The sequence below is a fragment of the Heterodontus francisci genome, chromosome 10, assembly GCF_036365525.1.
Source record: "Heterodontus francisci isolate sHetFra1 chromosome 10, sHetFra1.hap1, whole genome shotgun sequence".
NCBI lineage: Eukaryota > Metazoa > Chordata > Chondrichthyes > Heterodontiformes > Heterodontidae > Heterodontus > Heterodontus francisci.
The window spans coordinates 126,214,759-126,232,855 of NC_090380.1; the positions used below are offsets into that span (position 1 = coordinate 126,214,759).

Sequence of the window (18,097 nt, forward strand, 5' to 3'; positions counted from 1 at the left end):
TCTACACCACATGGACTGCTCCCCACTATATTCTCAAGGGCAATTAGGGATGGGCAATAAATGCTGGCCTAGCCAACGACACCCACATCCCGTGAACTAACAAATAAAAAAAAATTCCCTTTCAAAAATGTTCTCACACCTTACCATCACAGCACCCTCTTGGCCAGAATCCTGAAATAAAAGCCACCAAAAAAAAAAGATTCCAAACCAACTTTATAAATAAAACTATCCAAAATTCCATACAAAAATCAACGAACCACCTTGTGCATCCATAAAAACATAGAGAATTTACACCACAGAAGGTCATTCATCCACCGAGTCTGTGTCAGCTGAATAAGAGCTATCCAGTCTAATCATACCTTTCAGCTCTTGGTCCATAGCTCTGGTAGGTTACAGCACCTCAAATGCATATCCAGATGAGGGTTTCTGCCTCTACCAACCTGAAGGCAGTGAGTTCCAGACCCCACCACCCTCTGGGTGAAAAAAATACTCCTCTACTCCCCTCTAATCCTTCTACCAATTACTTTAAATCTATGCTCCCTGGTATTTGGCCCTTCTGCTGACGGAAATAGGTCCTTCCTATCCACCCTATTTAGGACATCAGTAATTTTACACAGCTCAATTAAATGTCCCCTCAGCCACCTCTGTTCCAAAGAAAGCAAACCCAGCCTATCCAATCGTTCCTCACAGCTCAAATTCTCCATCCCTGGCAATTCCTCATAAATCTCCTCTGTACCCTCTCTGGTGTGATTACATCCTTCTTGTAATGTGGTGACCGGAACAATACTCTAGCTGTGGCCTAACTCTTGTTTTATACAGTTTTAACATAACCTCCAACACACCATTAACATATTGTTTGCCTTTTCTCCGTGACCTTTTGGTCAGCTATGTGGCCTGGTCCAATCTGCACCTTCTCCTTTGTTATCTCTTGCCCCACCCCCACCTCACTTGTTTATAATCTGTGACTTTTCTAATATTTGTCAGTTCCGAAGAAGGGTCACTGACCCGAAACGTTAACTCTGCTTCTCTTTCCACAGATGCTGCCAGACCTGCTGAGTGAATCCAGCATTTCTTGTTTTTGTTTCAGATTTCCAGCATCCGCAGTATTTTGCTTTTATTTAACATAACCTCTCTGCTCTTATACCCTAGGCCTTGGCTAATAAAGGAATGTATCCTGTATGGCTTCTTAACCACCTTCTCTACCGATTCTGCTACCTTCAGGGATCGGTGGGCATTCACTCCAAGGTCCCTCTCTTCCTCTACACTCTTTAGTATCCTACTATTTATTGTGTATTAGTTTGCTTCTCAGGACTGAATTTCATTTGCCACTTATCTGCCCACCTGACCAGTCCATTGATATCTTCCTGCAGTCTACAGCTTTCTTCCTCATTATCAACCACATGACCAATTTTCATATCATCTGTAAACTTCTTAATCATACCCCCTACATTTAAGTATTAAGGATTATATTCGCTGGAGTTCAGAAGAGTGAGGGGGATCTCATAGAAACCTATAAAATTCTAACAGGATTTGACAGGGTAGATGCAGGAAGGATGTTTCCGATGGTGGAGGAGTCCAGAATCAGGGGTCATAGTCTAAGGATACGGGGTAAACCATTCAGGACTGAGATGAGAAGAAATTTCTTCACCCAGAGAGTGGTGAGCCTGTGGAATTCACTACCACAGAAAGCAGTTGAGGCCAAAACATTATATGTTTTCAAGAAGGAGTTAGAGATAGCTCTTGGGTCTGAAGGGATCAAAGGATATGGGGCGAAAGCCGGAACAGGCTACTGAATTGGATGATCAGCCATGATCATAATGAATGACAGAGCAGGCTCGAAGGGCCAAATGGCCTACTCCTGCTCCTATTTTCTATGTTTCTATGTTTCTAGGTCTAAATCATTCATATATACCACAAATAGCAAAGGACCTCGAACTGAGCCCTGTGGAACCCCAGTGAAAACAGCCTTCCAATTACAGAAATACCCATTGACCGTAACCCAGTTGCTTCCTGCTACTGAGCGAATTTTGGATCTAACTTCCCATTTTGCCTTGGATCCCATGAGCTTTTAATTTACTGATCAGTCTGTCATGTGGGACCTTGTCAAAATTACAGCAAACATTCCATCATTATCGACCTTCCTTGTTATCTCCACAAAAATTTCAATCAAGTTAGTCAGACATGACCTCCACTTAACAAATCCCCACAGACTATCCTTGAATAGGCATATCTTTTTAAATGACGATTTATACTGTCTGTCAGAACTTTATCCAATAGCTTGCCCACCACCAAGGTTCGGCTGACTGGCCTGTAATTACTTTGACTATCCCTTCCTCCCAACATTAGCATTTCTCCAGTCTTCCGACACTACACTGGTGACTAGAGAGGATTGGAAAATGGTGTGCCTATCTTGTGTTACGAGGGTTTGCAGCAGCTTATTCGGAAGCAGAGAGTGCTGAGCGAGTGATCAGCTGGGAAGGTCAGTTTCAATTTAAACTTAATTTTCCTTTTGTTATCAGAGGACTAGGGGGCTGCTGGGGAAGTAAAAACCTATATATTTGGGCTGTTTAAAATAACTTGCCTTTCATTGCAGCAGTTTATTCGGAAGCAGAGAGTGCGAGCGAGTGATCAGCTGGGAAGGTCAGTTTCAACTTAAACTTAATTTTCCTTTTGTTATCGGAGGACCAGGGGGCTGCTGGGTAAGTATAAACCTATATATTTGGGCTGTTTCTGACTCACTTTGGAGCATCCGCGATGCTGAGGAGGTCATGGAGAGCACGTTTAGCGAATTGGTCACACCGCAGATTAGGATTGCTGAGGAAGAAAGGGAATGGGTGACCAAAAGGCAGAGAAAGAGCAGGAAGGCAGTGCAGGTGTCCCCTGCGGTCATCTCCCTCCAAAACAGGTATACCGTTTTGCATACTGTTGAGGGAGATGGCTCACCAGGGGAAGGCAGCAGTACCCAGGTTCATGGCACCGTGGCTGGCTCTGCTGTTCAGAAGGGTGGGAAAAAGAGTGGAAGGGCTATAGTCATAGGGGATTCGATTGTAAGGGGAGTAGATAGGCGGTTCTGTGGTCGAAAACGAGACTCCCGAATGGTATGTTGCCTCCCAGGTGCACGGGTCAGGGATGTCTCAGATCGGCTGCAGAACATTCTGAAAGGGGAGGGTGAACAGCCAGTTGTCGTTGTGCACATAGGCACCAATGATATAGGTAAAAAGTGGGATGAGGTCCTACAAGCAGAATTTAGGGAGTTAGGAGCCAAGTTAAAAAGTAGGACCTCAGAGGTAGTAATCTCAGGATTGCTACCAGTGCCACGTGATAGTCGGAGTAGAAATGAAAGAATAGTCAGGATGAATGCGTGGCTTGAGAGATGGTGCAGGAGGGAGGGGTTCAGATTTTTGGGACATTGGGACCAGTTCAGGGGGAGGTGAGACTATTACAAATTGGACGGTCTACACCTGGGCCGGACTGGAACCAATGTCCTTGGTGGTGCTTTTGCTAACGCTGTTGGGGAGGGTTTAAACTAATGTGGCAGGGGGATGGGAACCAAATGAGGAGGTCAGTGGACAGTAAGGATGTAGTGACTAAAGCCCGTAATGAACTAGATAATGAAGTCAGCGTGACTAAGGGAAAGAGTAGGCAGGGAGCAGATGATGAACGTAAAGGGACTGGTGGTCTGAGGTGCATTTGTTTTAATGCAAGAAGTGTAGTAGGTAAGGCAGATGAACTTAGGGCTTGGATTAGTACCTGGGAGTATGATGTTATTGCTATTACTGAGACTTGGTTGAGGGAAGGGCATGATTGGCAACTAAATATCCCAGGATATCGAAGCTTCAGGCGGGATAGAGAGGGAGGTAAAAGGGGTGGAGGAGTTGCATTACTGGTCAAAGAGGATATCACAGCTGTGCTGAAGGAGGGCACTATGGAGGACTCGAGCAGTGAGGCAACATGGGCAGAACTCAGAAATAGGAAGGGTGCAGTAACAAGGTTGGGGCTGTACTACAGGCCTCCCAACAGCGAGCGTGAGATAGAGGTACAAATATGTAAACAGATTATGGAAAGATGTAGGAGCAACAGGGTGGTGGTGATAGGAGATTTTAATTTTCCCAACATTGACTGGGATTCACTTAATGTTAGAGGTCCAGATGGAGCAGAATTTGTAAGGAGCATCCAGGAGGGTTTTCTAGAGCAGTATGTAAATAGTCCAACTCGGGAAGGGGCCATACTGGACCTGGTGTTGGGGAATGAGCCCGGCCAGGTGGTTGACGTTTCAGTAGGGGACTACTTTGGGAATAGTGATCACAATTCCGTAAGCTTTAAAATACTCATGGACAAAGACGAGAGTGGTCCTAAAGGAAGAGTGCTAAATTGGGGGAAGGCCAACTATACCAAAATTCGGCAGGAGCTGGGGAATGTAGATTGGGAGCAGCTGTTTGAAGGGAAATCCACATTTGATATGTGGGAGGCTTTTAAAGAGAGGTTGATTAGCGTGCAGGAGAGACATGTTCCTGTGAAAATGAGGGATAGAAATGGCAAGATTAGGGAACCATGGATGACAGGTGAAATTGTGAAACTAGCTAAGAGGAAAAAGGAAGCATACATAAGGCCTAGGAGGCTGAAGAAAGACGAAGCTTTGGAAGAATATCGGGAATGTAGGAGCAATCTGAAACGAGGAATTAAGAGGGCTAAAAGGGGTCATGAAATATCTTTAGCAAACAGGGTTAAGGAAAATCCCAAAGCCTTTTATTCATATATAAGGAGCAAGATGGTAACTAGAGAAAGGATTGGCCCACTCAAGGACAAAGGAGGAAAGTTATGCGTGGAGTCAGAGAAAATGGGTGAGATTCTAAACGAGTACTTTGCATCGGTATTCACCGAGGAGAGGGACATGACGGATGTTGAGGTTAGGAATAGATGTTTGATTACTCTAGGTCAAGTCGGTATAAGGAGGGAGGAAGTGTTGGGTATTCTAAAAGGCATTAAGGTGGACAAGTCCCCAGGTCCGGATGGGATCTATCCCAGGTTACTGAGGGAAGCGAGAGAGGAAATAGCTGGGGCCTTAACAGATATCTTTGCAGCACCTTTAACACGGGTGAGGTCCCGGAGGACTGGAGAATTGGTAATGTTGTCCCCTTGTTTAAGAAGGGTAGCAGGGAAAATCCAGGTAATTATAGACCGGTGAGCCTGACGTCTGTGGTAGGGAAGCTGCTGGAGAAGATACTGAGGGATAGGATCTATTCCCATTTGGAAGAAAATGGGCTTATCAGTGATAGGCAACATGGTTTTGTGCAGGGAAGGTCATGTCTTACCAACTTAATAGAATTCTTTGAGGAAGTGACAAAGTTGATTGATGAGGGAAGGGCTGTAGATGTCATATACATGGACTTCAGTAAGGCGTTTGATAAGGTTCCCCATGGTAGGCTGATGGAGAAAGTGAAGTCGCATGGGATCCAGGGTGTACTAGCTAGATGGATAAAGAACTGACTGGGCAACAGGAGACAGAGAGTAGCAGTGGAAGGGAGTTTCTCAAAATGGAGACATGTGACCAGTGGTGTTCCACAGGGATCCGTGCTGGGACCACTGTTGTTTGTGATATACATAAATGATTTGGAGGAAAGTATAGGTGGTCTGATTAGCAAGTTTGCAGACGACACTAAGATTGGTGGAGTAGCAGATAGTGAAGAGGACTGTCAGAGAATACAGCAGAATATAAATAGATTGGAGAGTGGGCAGAGAAATGGCAGATGGAGTGCAATCAGGGCAAATGCGAGGTGATGCATTTTGGAAGATCCAATTCAAGAGTGAACTATACAGTAAATGGAAAAGTCCTGGGGAAAATTGATGTACAGAGAGATTTGGGTGTTCAGGTCCATTGTTCCCTGAAACTGGCAACGCAGGTCAATAGAGTGGTCAAGAAGGCATACGGCATGCTTTCCTTCATCGGACAGGGTATTGAGTACAAGGGTTGGCAGGTCATGTTACAGTTGTATAGGACTTTGGTTCGGCCACATTTGGAATACTGCGTGCAGTTCTGGTTGCCACATTACCAAAAAGTTGTAGATGCTTTGGAGAGGGTGCAGAGGAGGTTCACCAGGATGTTGCCTGGTATGGAGGGCGCTAGCTATGAAGAGAGGTTGAGTAGATTAGGATTATTTTCATTAGAAAGACGAAGGTTGAGGGGGGACCTGATTGAGGTGTACAAAATCATGAGAGGTATAGACAGGGTGGATAGCAAGAAGCTTTTTCCCCCAGAGTGGGGCATTCAATTAGAAGGGGACACGAGTTCAAAGTGAAAGGGGAAAAGTTTAGGGGGGATATGCGTGGAAAGTTCTTTACGCAGAGGGTGGTGGGTGCCTGGAACGCATTGCCAGCGGAGGTGGTAGACGCGGGCACGATAGCGTCTTTTAAGATGTATCTGGACAGATACATGAATGGGCAGGAAGCAAAGAGATACAGACCCTTAGAAAATAGTCGACATGTTTAGATAGAGGATTTGGATCGGCGCAGGCTTGGAGGGCTGAAGGGCCTCTTCCTGTGCTGTAATTTTCTTTGTTCTTTGTTCTTTGTTAGAAAGAAGAGATGATAGCTACTGAAATACCACCCAGACCATAGCATACTGTAGGAGTCAATTTATCCACACATAATCAAGTATGGCATCTCATAGTCGCAGACAACTACTCAAAATTTCTTTTTATCCAGAAAATTAAAGACTTGAGAGCCACAACAATCATCTCAGCAGTACGAGTTCTGTTTGCTGAGCAAGGGATTCCTGAAAGGTTAATATGTGACAATGGCACCCAATTTACATCCAGAGAATTGAAGGAATTCGCTGACCAGTATGGGTTCAACACCATCACCTCATCCCCACACTACCCACGGGGACACGGATTTATAGAAAGACATGTCCAGACGGTCAAAAGAACACTTGTGAAATGCCAAGTGATGAAGGAAGACCTAAACCTGGCCTTATTGTCACTCCGATCCACACCTCTCCAGGCTGATATGAAATCACCTGCAGAGCTGTTAAATGGAAGAAAATACAAGACAACTCTGCCAAGCTAAATACATCCTTCTAGTGACCAGGAGGAAGTGAGACAACAACTTACTGAAGCACAGGTAAGAGGAGAGCAACACTTCAACAAGTATGCTAAATCCCTACCCGAGCTGTTGAAAGGACAAACTGTACATGTATAGGATCCAATCATGAAAACCTAGAGCCCAGCAAAAGTTGTTAGTGAAGCTGAGACTCCAAGGTCACATATCATTGAGACCGAAACTGGTACCAAATGAGAAGGAACAGAATCCATATTCGACCTACACCTGAGCTGGAACAACAGAAAAGACCATAAACAACACCGGAAACATCACTATCCAGCAAGACAACATTAACAACATCACCAGCAAGTGACACAACATCTCCTGTACAGTGTGCCAACTCACCACTGAGAACAACAAATGCCAAATCTACAAGATGGAGGCACAACATCTTACTACCCAAGCGATACCGTGAATAATATTTGTTTTAAATATACACACTATAAAAGACTCTACAAAGGGATTCAGATTATTTCCACAAGTCGGATGATAATCTTCTTTATTTATATTGACAGTTATATTGATATGGGACATTATGTTTCAAAGAAAGAGGGATGTTATATATATTTACATATTGTTTACTATCTGTAAAGTGTTAGAAACTAATTAACCAGGAATTAGTTGTTATGTGTAAGTGTTCCAGTGGCAGGGGACAGGGAAGAAATTGCTGGGGCCTTGACAGAAATCTTTGCATCCTCATTGGCTGCAGGTGAGGTCCCAGAGGACTGGAGAATAGCCAATGTTGTTCCTTTGTTTAAGAAGGATAGCAAGGATAATCCAGGAAATTATAGGCTGGTGAGCCTTACGTCAGTGGTAGGGAAATTATTAGAGAGGATTCTTCGGGACAGGATTTACTCCCATTTGGAAACAAACAAACTTATTAGCGAGAGGCAGCATGGTTTTGTGAAGGGGAGGTCGTGTCTTACTAATTTGATTGAGTTTTTTGAGGAAGTGACGAAGATGATTGATGAAGGAAGGGCAGTGGATGCTGTCTATATGGACTTCAGTAAAGCATTTGACAAGGTCCCTCATGGCAGACTGGTACAAAAGGTGAAGTCACACGGGATCAGAGGGGAGCTGGCAAGATGGATACAGAACTGGCTCTGTCATAGAAGACAGAGGGTATCAGTGGAAGGGTGCTTTTCTGAATGGAGGGCTGTGACTAGTGGTGTTCTGCAGGGATCAGTGCTGGGACCTTTGCTGTTTGTATTATATATAAATGATTTGGAGGAAAATGTAGCTGGTCTGATTAGTAAGTTTGCGGACGACACAAAGGTTGGTGGAGTTGCGGATAGTGATGAGGATTGTCAGAGGATACAGCAGGATATAGATCGGTTGGAGACTTGGGCGGAGAAATGGCAGATGGAGTTTAATCTGGACAAATGTGAGGTAATGCATTTTGGAAGGTCTAATTCAGGTGGGACGTATACAGTAAATGGCAGAACCCTTAGGAGTATTGACAGGCAGAGAGATCTGGGCGTACAGGTCCACAGGTCACTGAAAGTGGCAACGCAGGTGGATAAGGTAGTCAAGATAGCATACGGCATGCTTGCCTTCATCGGTCGGGGCATAGAGTATAAAAATTGGCAAGTCATGCTGCAGCTGTACAGAACTTTAGTTAGGCCACACTTAGAATATTGCGTGCAATTCTGGTCGCCACACTACCAGAAGGACGTGGAGGCTTTGGAGAGGGTACAGAAGAGGTTTACCAGGATGTTGCCTGGTCTGGAGGGCACTAGCTATGAGGAGAGGTTGGAAAAACTCGGATTGTTTTCACTGGAACGACGGAGGTGGAGGGGCGACATGATAGAGGTATACAAAGTTATGAGTGGCATGGACAGAGTGGATAGTCAGAAGCTTTTTCCCAGGGTGGAAGAGTCAGTTACTAGGGGACATAGGTTTAAGGTGAGAGGGGCAAAGTTTAGAGGGGATGTGCGAGGCAAGTTCTTTACACAGAGGGTGGTGAGTGCCTGGAACGTGCTGCCGGGGGAGGTGGTGGAAGCAGGTACGATAGAGACGTTTAAGAGGTATCTTGACAAATACATGAATAGGATGGGAATAGAGGGATACAGTCCCCGGAAGCGCAGAAGGTTTTAGTTTAGATAGGCATCAAGATCGGCGCAGGCTTGGAGGGCCGAATGGCCTGTTCCTGTGCTGTACTGTTCTTTGTTCTATTCATGGCTGCACTGGGGAGTCATGACATATACAACACAAGAACCAGTTCAACCAGGTTCTATTGCACAAGCATGGTGTTGAAATAAACTAGACTGACTCCAGCCTTTTCCAAGATTAAAGTGTGATTCTTTCCAACATCTGGGAACCAGAAACAACATAAAGATGAAACAAAGCAGTTTCCAGTAGCGTTCCACAGGGCTCAGTGTTGGGTCGCTTGCTGTTTGTCGTATATATTAATGATTTGGACTTAAATGTGGGAGGAATGATTGGGAACTTTGCTGACGACACAAAAATTGTCATGTAGTTGATAGTGAAAAGGATAGCTGTAGACTCCAAAAAGATATCATTGGTTAGGGTTCTTTTCCTTAGAACAGAGGAGGCTGAGGGATGGCTTAATTGAGGTGTACAAAATTATGAGGGGCCTAGATACAGTAGACAGGAAGGACCTGTTTCCCCTAGCAGAGAGGTCAATTACCAGGGGGCACAGATTTAATGTGATTGGTAGAAGGATTAGAGGGAACATGAGGAAAAACGTTTTCACCCAGAGGGTGGTGGGTGTCTGGAATTCACTGCCAGGATCGGTGGTGGAGGCTGAAACCCTCAACTCATTTAAAAGATACCTGGACATGCACCTGAAGTGCTGTAACCTGCAAGGCTATGGACCAGGTGCTGGAAGGTGGGATTAGATTGGGCGGCTAGATTTTTCTGGCTGGTGCAGACACGATGGACTGAATGGCCTCCTTCTGTGCTGTAACTTTTCTATGGTTCTATGAAGAGGAAAGGAAGAGAATCCAAAGCTAGAACTCCCTGGATCATTAAAGATATAGAAATTAAAATGAAACCGACAGAGGAAGTTTACAATAAATGTTAGGTTCATAATACAGTAGCGAAACAGAGTACAGAGGAGAACTGAAAAAGGAAATAGCAGGGACAAAGAGAGAAAGTATAAAAACAGATTAAGCAGGTAAAGTGAAAGGAATTCCAAATTCTTCTATAAACATATAAATAGTAAAAGAGAGTCAAAGGAAGGGTGGGACAGATTAGAGGCCAAAAGGATATCTTAGAAACATGGAAAGATTAACGGCACAGAAGGAGGTCATTTGACCCATCGTGTCTGTGGTGGCTGAAAACGACCTGTGCAGTCTAATCCCACCTTTCAGCACTTGGTCCATAGCTCTGTAGGTTATGGAACCTCAAGTGCATTTCCAAGTATTTTTTAAATGTGATGAGGTTTTCTGTCTCTACCATCCTTTCAGGCAGTGAGTTGCAGACCCCACCACCTTCTGGGCGAAAAAATTATTCCTCAACTCCCCTCGAATCCTTTCACCAATTACTCCGGATCTTTGCCCCTTGGTTATTGACCTCTCTGCCAAGGGAAATAGGTTCTTCCTGAACACTCTATCTATTCCCCTCAATTAAATCTCCCCTCAGCCTCCTCTGTTCCAAATCAATCCTGTGACTAATTTTTGTATCATTCGCAAACCTCTTAATCATGGCCCCTACATTTATGTTTAAATCATTGATATACTACAACAGCAAGGGACCCAGTACTGAGCCCTGCGAAATCCCATTGCAAACAGACTTCCATTCACAAAAACACCTGTCAACCATAACCCTTTACTTCCTGCTAGTGAGCCAATTTTTGACCCCATGCACTTTTAATTTATTGATCATTCTGCCATGTGGAGCCTTGTCAAAAGCCTTGCAACAAAAGAGGGTGTATGATTCCTGTCAGGTGAATTTTTCAAGTGAGAACAAGGCCTTTTATTTTATTCATTCATGGGATGTGGGCGTCACTGGCCAGGCCAGCATTTTTTGCCCATCCCTAATTGCCCTTGAGAAGGTGGTGGTGAGCTGCCTTCTTGAACCGCTGCAGTCCATGTGGAGTAGGTACACCCACAGTGCTGTTAGGAAGGGAGTTCCAGGATTTTGACAGTGAAGGAACGGCGATATAGTTCCAAGTCAGGATGGTGTGTGACTTGGAGGGGAACTTGCAGGTGGTGATGTTCCCATGCATTTGTTGCCCTTGTTCTTCTAGGTGGTAGAGGTCGCGGGTTTGGAAGGTGCTGTCTAAGGAGCCTTGGTGCATTGCTGCAGTGCATCTTGTAGATGGTACACAATGCTGCCACTGTGCGTCGGTGGTGGAGGGAGTGAATGTTTGTAGATGGGGTGCCAATCAAGTGGGCTGCTTTGTCCTGGATAGTGTCGAATGTTGTTGGAGCTGCACCCATCCAGGCAAGTGGAGAGTATTTCATCACACTCCTGACTTGTGCCTTGTAGATGGTGGACAGGCTTTGGGGAGTCAGGAGGTGAGTTACTTGCTGCAGGATTCCTAGCCTCTGACCTGCTCTTGTAGCCATGGTATTTATATGGCTACTCCAGTTCAGTTTCGGGTCAATGGTAGCCCCTAGGATGTTGATATTGGGGGATTCAGCGATGGTAATGCTGTTGAATGTCAAGGGGAGATGGTTAGATTCTTTCTTGTTGGAGATGGTCATTGCCTGGCACTTGTGTGGCGCGAATGTTACTTGCCACTTATCAGCCCAAGCCTGGATATTGTCCAGGTCTTGCTGCATTTCTACACGGACTGCTTCAGTATCTGAGGAGTCGTGAATGGTGCTGAACATTGTGCAATCATCAGCAACCATCCCCACTTCTGACCTTATGATTGAAGGAAGGTCATTGATGAAGCAGCTGAAGATGGTTGGGCCTAGGACACTACCCTGAGGAACTCCTGCAGTGATGTCCTGGAGCTGAGATTATTGACCTCCAACAACCACAACCATCTTCCTTTGCGCCCGGTATAACACCAACCAGTGGAGAGTTTTTCCCCCTGATTCCCATTGACTTCAAAACTGAAGAAGGGTCACTGACCTGAAACGTTAACTCTGGTTCTATCTCCACAGTTGCTGCCAGACCTGCTGAGTATTTACAGCATTTCTTGTTTTTATTTCAGATTTCCAGCATCTGTATTATTTTGCTCTTAATTAACTCAAACCTCTCCAAGTGCCTGTTGATTTTTTTCCCCTGATTATTGTTTCTTAAACTTTACCCACCACTGATGTTAAACTAACTGGCCTGTAGTTACCAGGACTGTCCTTACACCCTTTCTTGAATAAGGGTGTCACATTTGCCACTCTCCAATTCTCTGGCACCTCCCCCATATTCAGGGAAGAGTTGAAGATTATGGCAAGCCCTTCTGCTAATTCCAACCCCACTTCCTTTAGCAACCTGGGATGTGAGCCATCCAGACCAGGTGACTTATCCACTCTAAGCATAGCCAGCCTTTCCAGTACAACAGCTTATTAATTTTCCCCCCATTCATTACCTCGACCATTTTGACTTCTCCCAATATTTGTCAGCATCCTCTTCCTTTGTAAACATCGATACAAATTACGCATTAAGCATTCTAAGCTTGCCCTGTGCCTCTAAGCTCTCTGTGTGTAGTTTTCAGGCAGAAGACCTGTGCCCTTTTACATCCTCTCTTCTCACCATCCAAGGCCCCAAACACTCCTTCAAGGTGAAACAGTGATTTACTTATAATTCTTTCAATTTAGTATGCTGTATTCACTGCTCACAATGTGGTCTCCTCTACATCGGGGAGATCAAACGCAGACTGGGTGACTGCTTTGTGGAACACCTCCATTCAGTCAGAAAGCATGACCCCGAGCTTCCAGTCACCTGTCATTTCAATTCTCTACCTTCCTCCTACTCTGACCTTTCTGTACTTGACCTGCTATAGTGTTCCGATGAAGCTCAAAGTAAGCTCAAAGAACAGCACCTCATCTTTTGACAGCCTTCCGGACTCAACAATGAATTCAATAATTTTAGATCATAGTCTCTGCTCACATTTTCTTTCGTGTTGTTTTGCTGGTTTATTTTTTTTTCTGTTATTCCTTTCTTAATCCTTTTACTTTGCATTCAGTTGCCTGCTATTCTGCTAGTCACACCTCCTCTGGACACAGCTTTTGTTTCTTTACCTGTCCCATTACCACTGCCTTTGGCCCTGCACCATGAAATTCTGATGAAAGGTTACAGATTAGTATAAATAGGCATTATGGTCAGCATGTGGGCCAGAGCCACCACAATATTAAACACAGCAGCTAATTTACATGGACTGGGAGGACCACCCCCTCCCCCCACCCCCAGATGACGTGGAGGGGGCGGGCGTTCTGTCCCCGGTAATGGCGTCAGGTGCCATTGTGCAGGCGCCGGCGCCATTTTTAAAGGGCTTCAAGCCCTTCCATTGCAGTTTAATTTTTAAAGATATATACATGATACAATTAAAATTATAAATTTAATGAAAGAATCAAGCCCCTCTCCTACCCCCACGATGACTAAACAATGTACTGATTGCCCTCTCCCCCCAAAAAAATTACTTTGTAATCCCAACCTTCTCCCGAGTTTTATTAACTTTCACCTTCAACCCCTTCCCACCATCACCTCCACCAATTGCAATAGTTTTCTCCGCTCCCCCTGCCCTCCCACCCTCAAACTTTACTTCCGTCCCCCCACACTCCCCACCAGTGCCCCGCCATGCATCACTGGTCGGGGCTCAGACAGCGCAGGAGTGCAGCCACCGACCATAATATGGGAGTAGGACAGCCAGCGTGACAAGGTAAGTAATTATTCCTTCATTAGCAGCCATTAGAATACTTAAACTTTGACCCTGTCACCGAGTGGCGGGCCTATCCCGGAGGCATTTTCCGAGCCCACCTGCCACAACCCCTTGTCCCCTTGTTTAAGAAGGGTAGCAGGGATAATCCAGGTAATTATAGACCGGTGAGCCTGACGTCAGTGGTAGGGAAGCTGCTGGAGAAGATACTGAGGGATAGGATCTATTCCCATTTGGAAGAAAATGGGCTTATCAGTGATAGGCAACATGGTTTTGTGCAGGGAAGGTCATGTCTTACCAACTTAATAGAATTCTTTGAGGAAGTGACAAAGTTGATTGATGAGGGAAGGGCTGTTGATGTCATATACATGGACTTCAGTAAGGCGTTTGATAAGGTTCCCCATGGCAGGCTGATGGAGAAAGTGAAGGCGCATGGGGTCCAAGGTGTACTAGCTAGATGGATAAAGAACTGGCTGGGCAACAGGAGACAGAGAGTAGCAGTGGAAGGGAGTTTCTCAAAATGGAGACGTGTGACCAGTGGTGTTCCACAGGGATCCGTGCTGGGACCACTGTTTGTGATATACATTAATGATTTGGAGGAAAGTATAGGTGGTCTGATTAGCAAGTTTGCAGACGACACTAAGATTGGTGGAGTAGCAGATAGTGAAGGGGACTGTCAGAATACAGCAGAATATAGATAGATAGATAGATTGGAGAGTTGGGCAGACAAATGGCAGATGGAGTTCAATCAGGGCAAATGCGAGGTGATGCATTTTGGAAGATCCAATTCAAGAGTGAACTATACAGTAAATGGAAAAGTCCTGGGGAAAATTGATGTCCAGAGAGATTTGGGTGTTCAGGTCCACTGTTCCCTGAAGGTGGCAATGCAGGTAAATAGAGTGGTCAAGAAGGCATACGGCATGCTTTCCTTCATCGGACGGGGTATTGAGTACAAGAGTTGGCAGGTCATGTTACAGTTGTGTAGGACTTTGGTTCGGCCACATTTGGAATACTGCGTGCAGTTCTGGTCGCCACATTATCAAAAGGATGTGGATGCTTTGGAGAGGGTGCAGAGGAGGTTCACCAGGATGTTGCCTGGTATGGAGGGCGCTAGCTATGAAGAGAGGTTGAGTAGATTAGGATTATTTTCATTAGAAAGACGGAGGTTAAGGGGGGACCTGATTGAGGTGTACAAAATCATGAGAGGTATAGACAGGGTGGATAGCAAGATGCTTTTTCCCAGAGTGGGGGATTCAATTACTAGAGGACACGAGTTCAAAGTGAAAGGGGAAAAGTTTAGGGGGGATATGCGTGGAAAGTTCTTTACGCAGAGGGTGGTGGGTGCCTGGAACGCGTTGCCAGCGGAGGTGGTAGATGCGGGCACGATAGCATCTTTTAAGATGTATCTAGACAGATACATGAATGGGCAGGAAACAAAGAGATACAGACCCTTAGAAAATAGGCGACATGTTTAGAGAGAGGATCTGGATCGGCGCAGGCTTGGAGGGCCGAAGGGCCTGTTCCTGTGCTGTAATTTTCTTTGTTCTTTGTTCTTAATCCCCGATGTCAGAGGGCCCATAAAATACAGCCCATTAACTCTGTTTCTCTTTCCATAGATGCTGCCAGAACTGCTGGGTAATTCCAGCATTTTGTGTTTTTATTTCTGATTCATAATTTTACCTGTGCCTGACCCAGGTGTCTGACTCGTAAGCTCTCTCTGTGTAGTTTTCAGGCAGAAGGCCTGTGCACCCACTCCGATGTGAAGTTCCACGGACCCAGCCTTCACTTACATCCTGCTGATCTGTGGGGTCCAGGAAGATATAATCGCCAAAATTAAGCTTCAGTTCATCCTCATTCTGAGGAATATATGGATAAAGCGCACGTGAAATCTAGAAAAACAACATTTTACATCCAGTAAGTACATTTCTCTGGAAAGTGTTCTGGAATGTCAGGTTCACTGTGCTTATAGTTTTACAAATCGCCTCTTGAACACTTAACTACAGCAAACCAAATTTCACGTGGGATAATTAAAAATGGTCATAGAACATAGAACATAGAACATAGAACAGTACAGCACAGTACAGGCCCTTCGGCCCACGATGTTGTGGATGTTGGAAATTATCTGAATGGGTCCGGAATACAAAGTTACATTACAGTTATCTAAATTCAGATCAGACTTTATCCAGTGTAACTTTGTTCAGTTCTGGGCACCATACCTCAGGAAGGATATATTAGTATTGGAGGGGGTGCAGATCCACCAGACTGATACTGGGGCTAAAAGGATTAAATTATGAGAACAGGTGGCACAGACTAAGTTTGTATTCCCTCGATTATAGAAGATTAAGGGATGATCTATTTAATGCGTTTAAGATGATTAAAGGAGTTGATTGGGTAGATAGGGAAAAACTATTTCCCCTACTTGGGGGATTCTAGAACAAGGGGGCATATCTAATACTACTTGTTAGCGCTGTGGTCATGCACAAGTCAGCCCCTTTAAGTTACTGTGATTGTGTGCCGCGCAAAAATAAGTAGCATGGAGTCCAGCATGACGGAGTACTTCTTTAACAGAGTACATAACTCGGGGAATTTGGCGAGTGAGGGAATTTTAAGGGTTGATCTCCTTTTAAAATCTAGTCAAGTTTTGCATTTAGCATTTAACTTAACTTTAACCTTACCACAGTCTTAGTCAGTGGTAAACAAGCTGCCCGCTGGTGGCAGCTGCACGGTTAGTTAGTTATGTGGCTAGTTAGAACTGGTTACCTGGTCAACAGCGGCCGACTCAGATCTTGGAATTTTTACTAGTATAAATACAGGAGGCTTTTGCTTACACACAAAGTAAGCAGGACGGAGTCCAGCTCAGTGGAGTACTGCTTTGACAGAGTACATACCTCAGGGAATTCGGTGCAGTGAGGGAGCAGGTACTGTCCTGTTCTTTTACAAAACAAGGAGTGGTCTGAGTGAAGGACTGGGAGACATTGAGACCTGGTGAGTAGCTGCTAAGTATTTCTAAATAAAAGTCTAGAAAGTAAAGGCATGGCAGGGAACCTCAGCCCCAGAAATTGCACATCCTGTGCTGTGAGGAAAATTCTGGACACCTCTCGTGGCCTGGATAACCACATGTGCAGGAAGTGTCACCAGCTAGAGCAGCTCGAGCTCCGGGTTTTGGAGCTTGAGCGGCTGCTGGAGTCACCACGGGACATCCGTGAGGCTGAGAGCTTCATGGATAGCACGTTTCTGGAGGTGGTCATCCTGCAACCTAAAAAATGTGCAGGCAAACAGGGAATGGGTAGCCACCAGAAGGGACAAGGAGGGACCAAGCTGGCAGGGCAGGGATCCCTGGAGTGCATCTTGCTCTTCAACCAGTATTCAGTTCTGAATACTGCTGAGAATGATGGTTCCTCTGGAGAGTGCAGGCAGAACCAAGGCCACAGCACCATGGGTGGCTCAGCTGCACGGGGTGGGGTGGGGGGTGAGGAAGAAGAATGGAAGAGTAATAGTGATGGGGAACAAACAGGTGTTTTTGCAGCCGCAGATGTGACTCCAGGATGGTATGTTGCCTCCCTCTCAAGGAGGCCACTGAGTGGCTGCAGAACATCCTGAGGGAGGAGGGTGAACAGCCAGAGGTCGTGACCCATGTCAGCACCAATGACAGGCTGAAAGAGGGATGAGGTCCTGAAGGCAGAGCTAGGGAGCTAGAAGAATGATTGAAAAGCAAGACCTCAAAGAATTACTCCTGATGCCATGTGCTAATGGCTGGACAACTGGTCCAGGAGGGAGGCCTTTAGATTTTTGAGGCATTGGGACCGCTTCTTGGGGAGTTGGGACCTGTACAAGCCAAAAAGGTTGCATCTCCACTGGGCTGGGACCAATATCCTCACAGGGGGTTTTACTAGTGCTGTTGGGGAGGGTTTAAACTAGCTTGACAGTGGGATGGGAACCTGAAAGTAGATTCAGAAGGGAGAGAAGTTGCAAATGGAAGGCAGAAAATTAGTAAGAGTGTTTGGCAGTGCTTAAATGATATATACTTGCAAACATATTTACATACAAACATACGAATTAGGAGCAGGAGTAGGCCACTCGGCCCCTCGAGCCTGCACCGCCATTTAACAAGATCATGGCTGATCTGATTGTAACCTCAACACCACATTCCCGTGAATCCCTGATAACCTTTCATCCCTTGTTATCAAGAATCTCTGCCTTAAAAATATT

General features: G+C 45.3%; 1 protein-coding gene across 2 annotated transcripts in view; it reads right to left on the bottom strand.

The window, feature by feature from the left end:
- The window catches only part of LOC137374747 (ubiquitin-associated and SH3 domain-containing protein A-like), a 373,926-nt gene that overhangs the window by 263,856 nt on the left and 91,973 nt on the right, over positions 1–18,097 (bottom strand). For both annotated transcript variants that reach the window (XM_068041326.1, XM_068041327.1), the window contains exon 6: positions 15,569–15,777. In XM_068041326.1, coding sequence (XP_067897427.1) covers positions 15,569–15,777 — 209 coding nt within the window. The remainder of the gene's footprint in view (positions 1–15,568; positions 15,778–18,097) is intronic.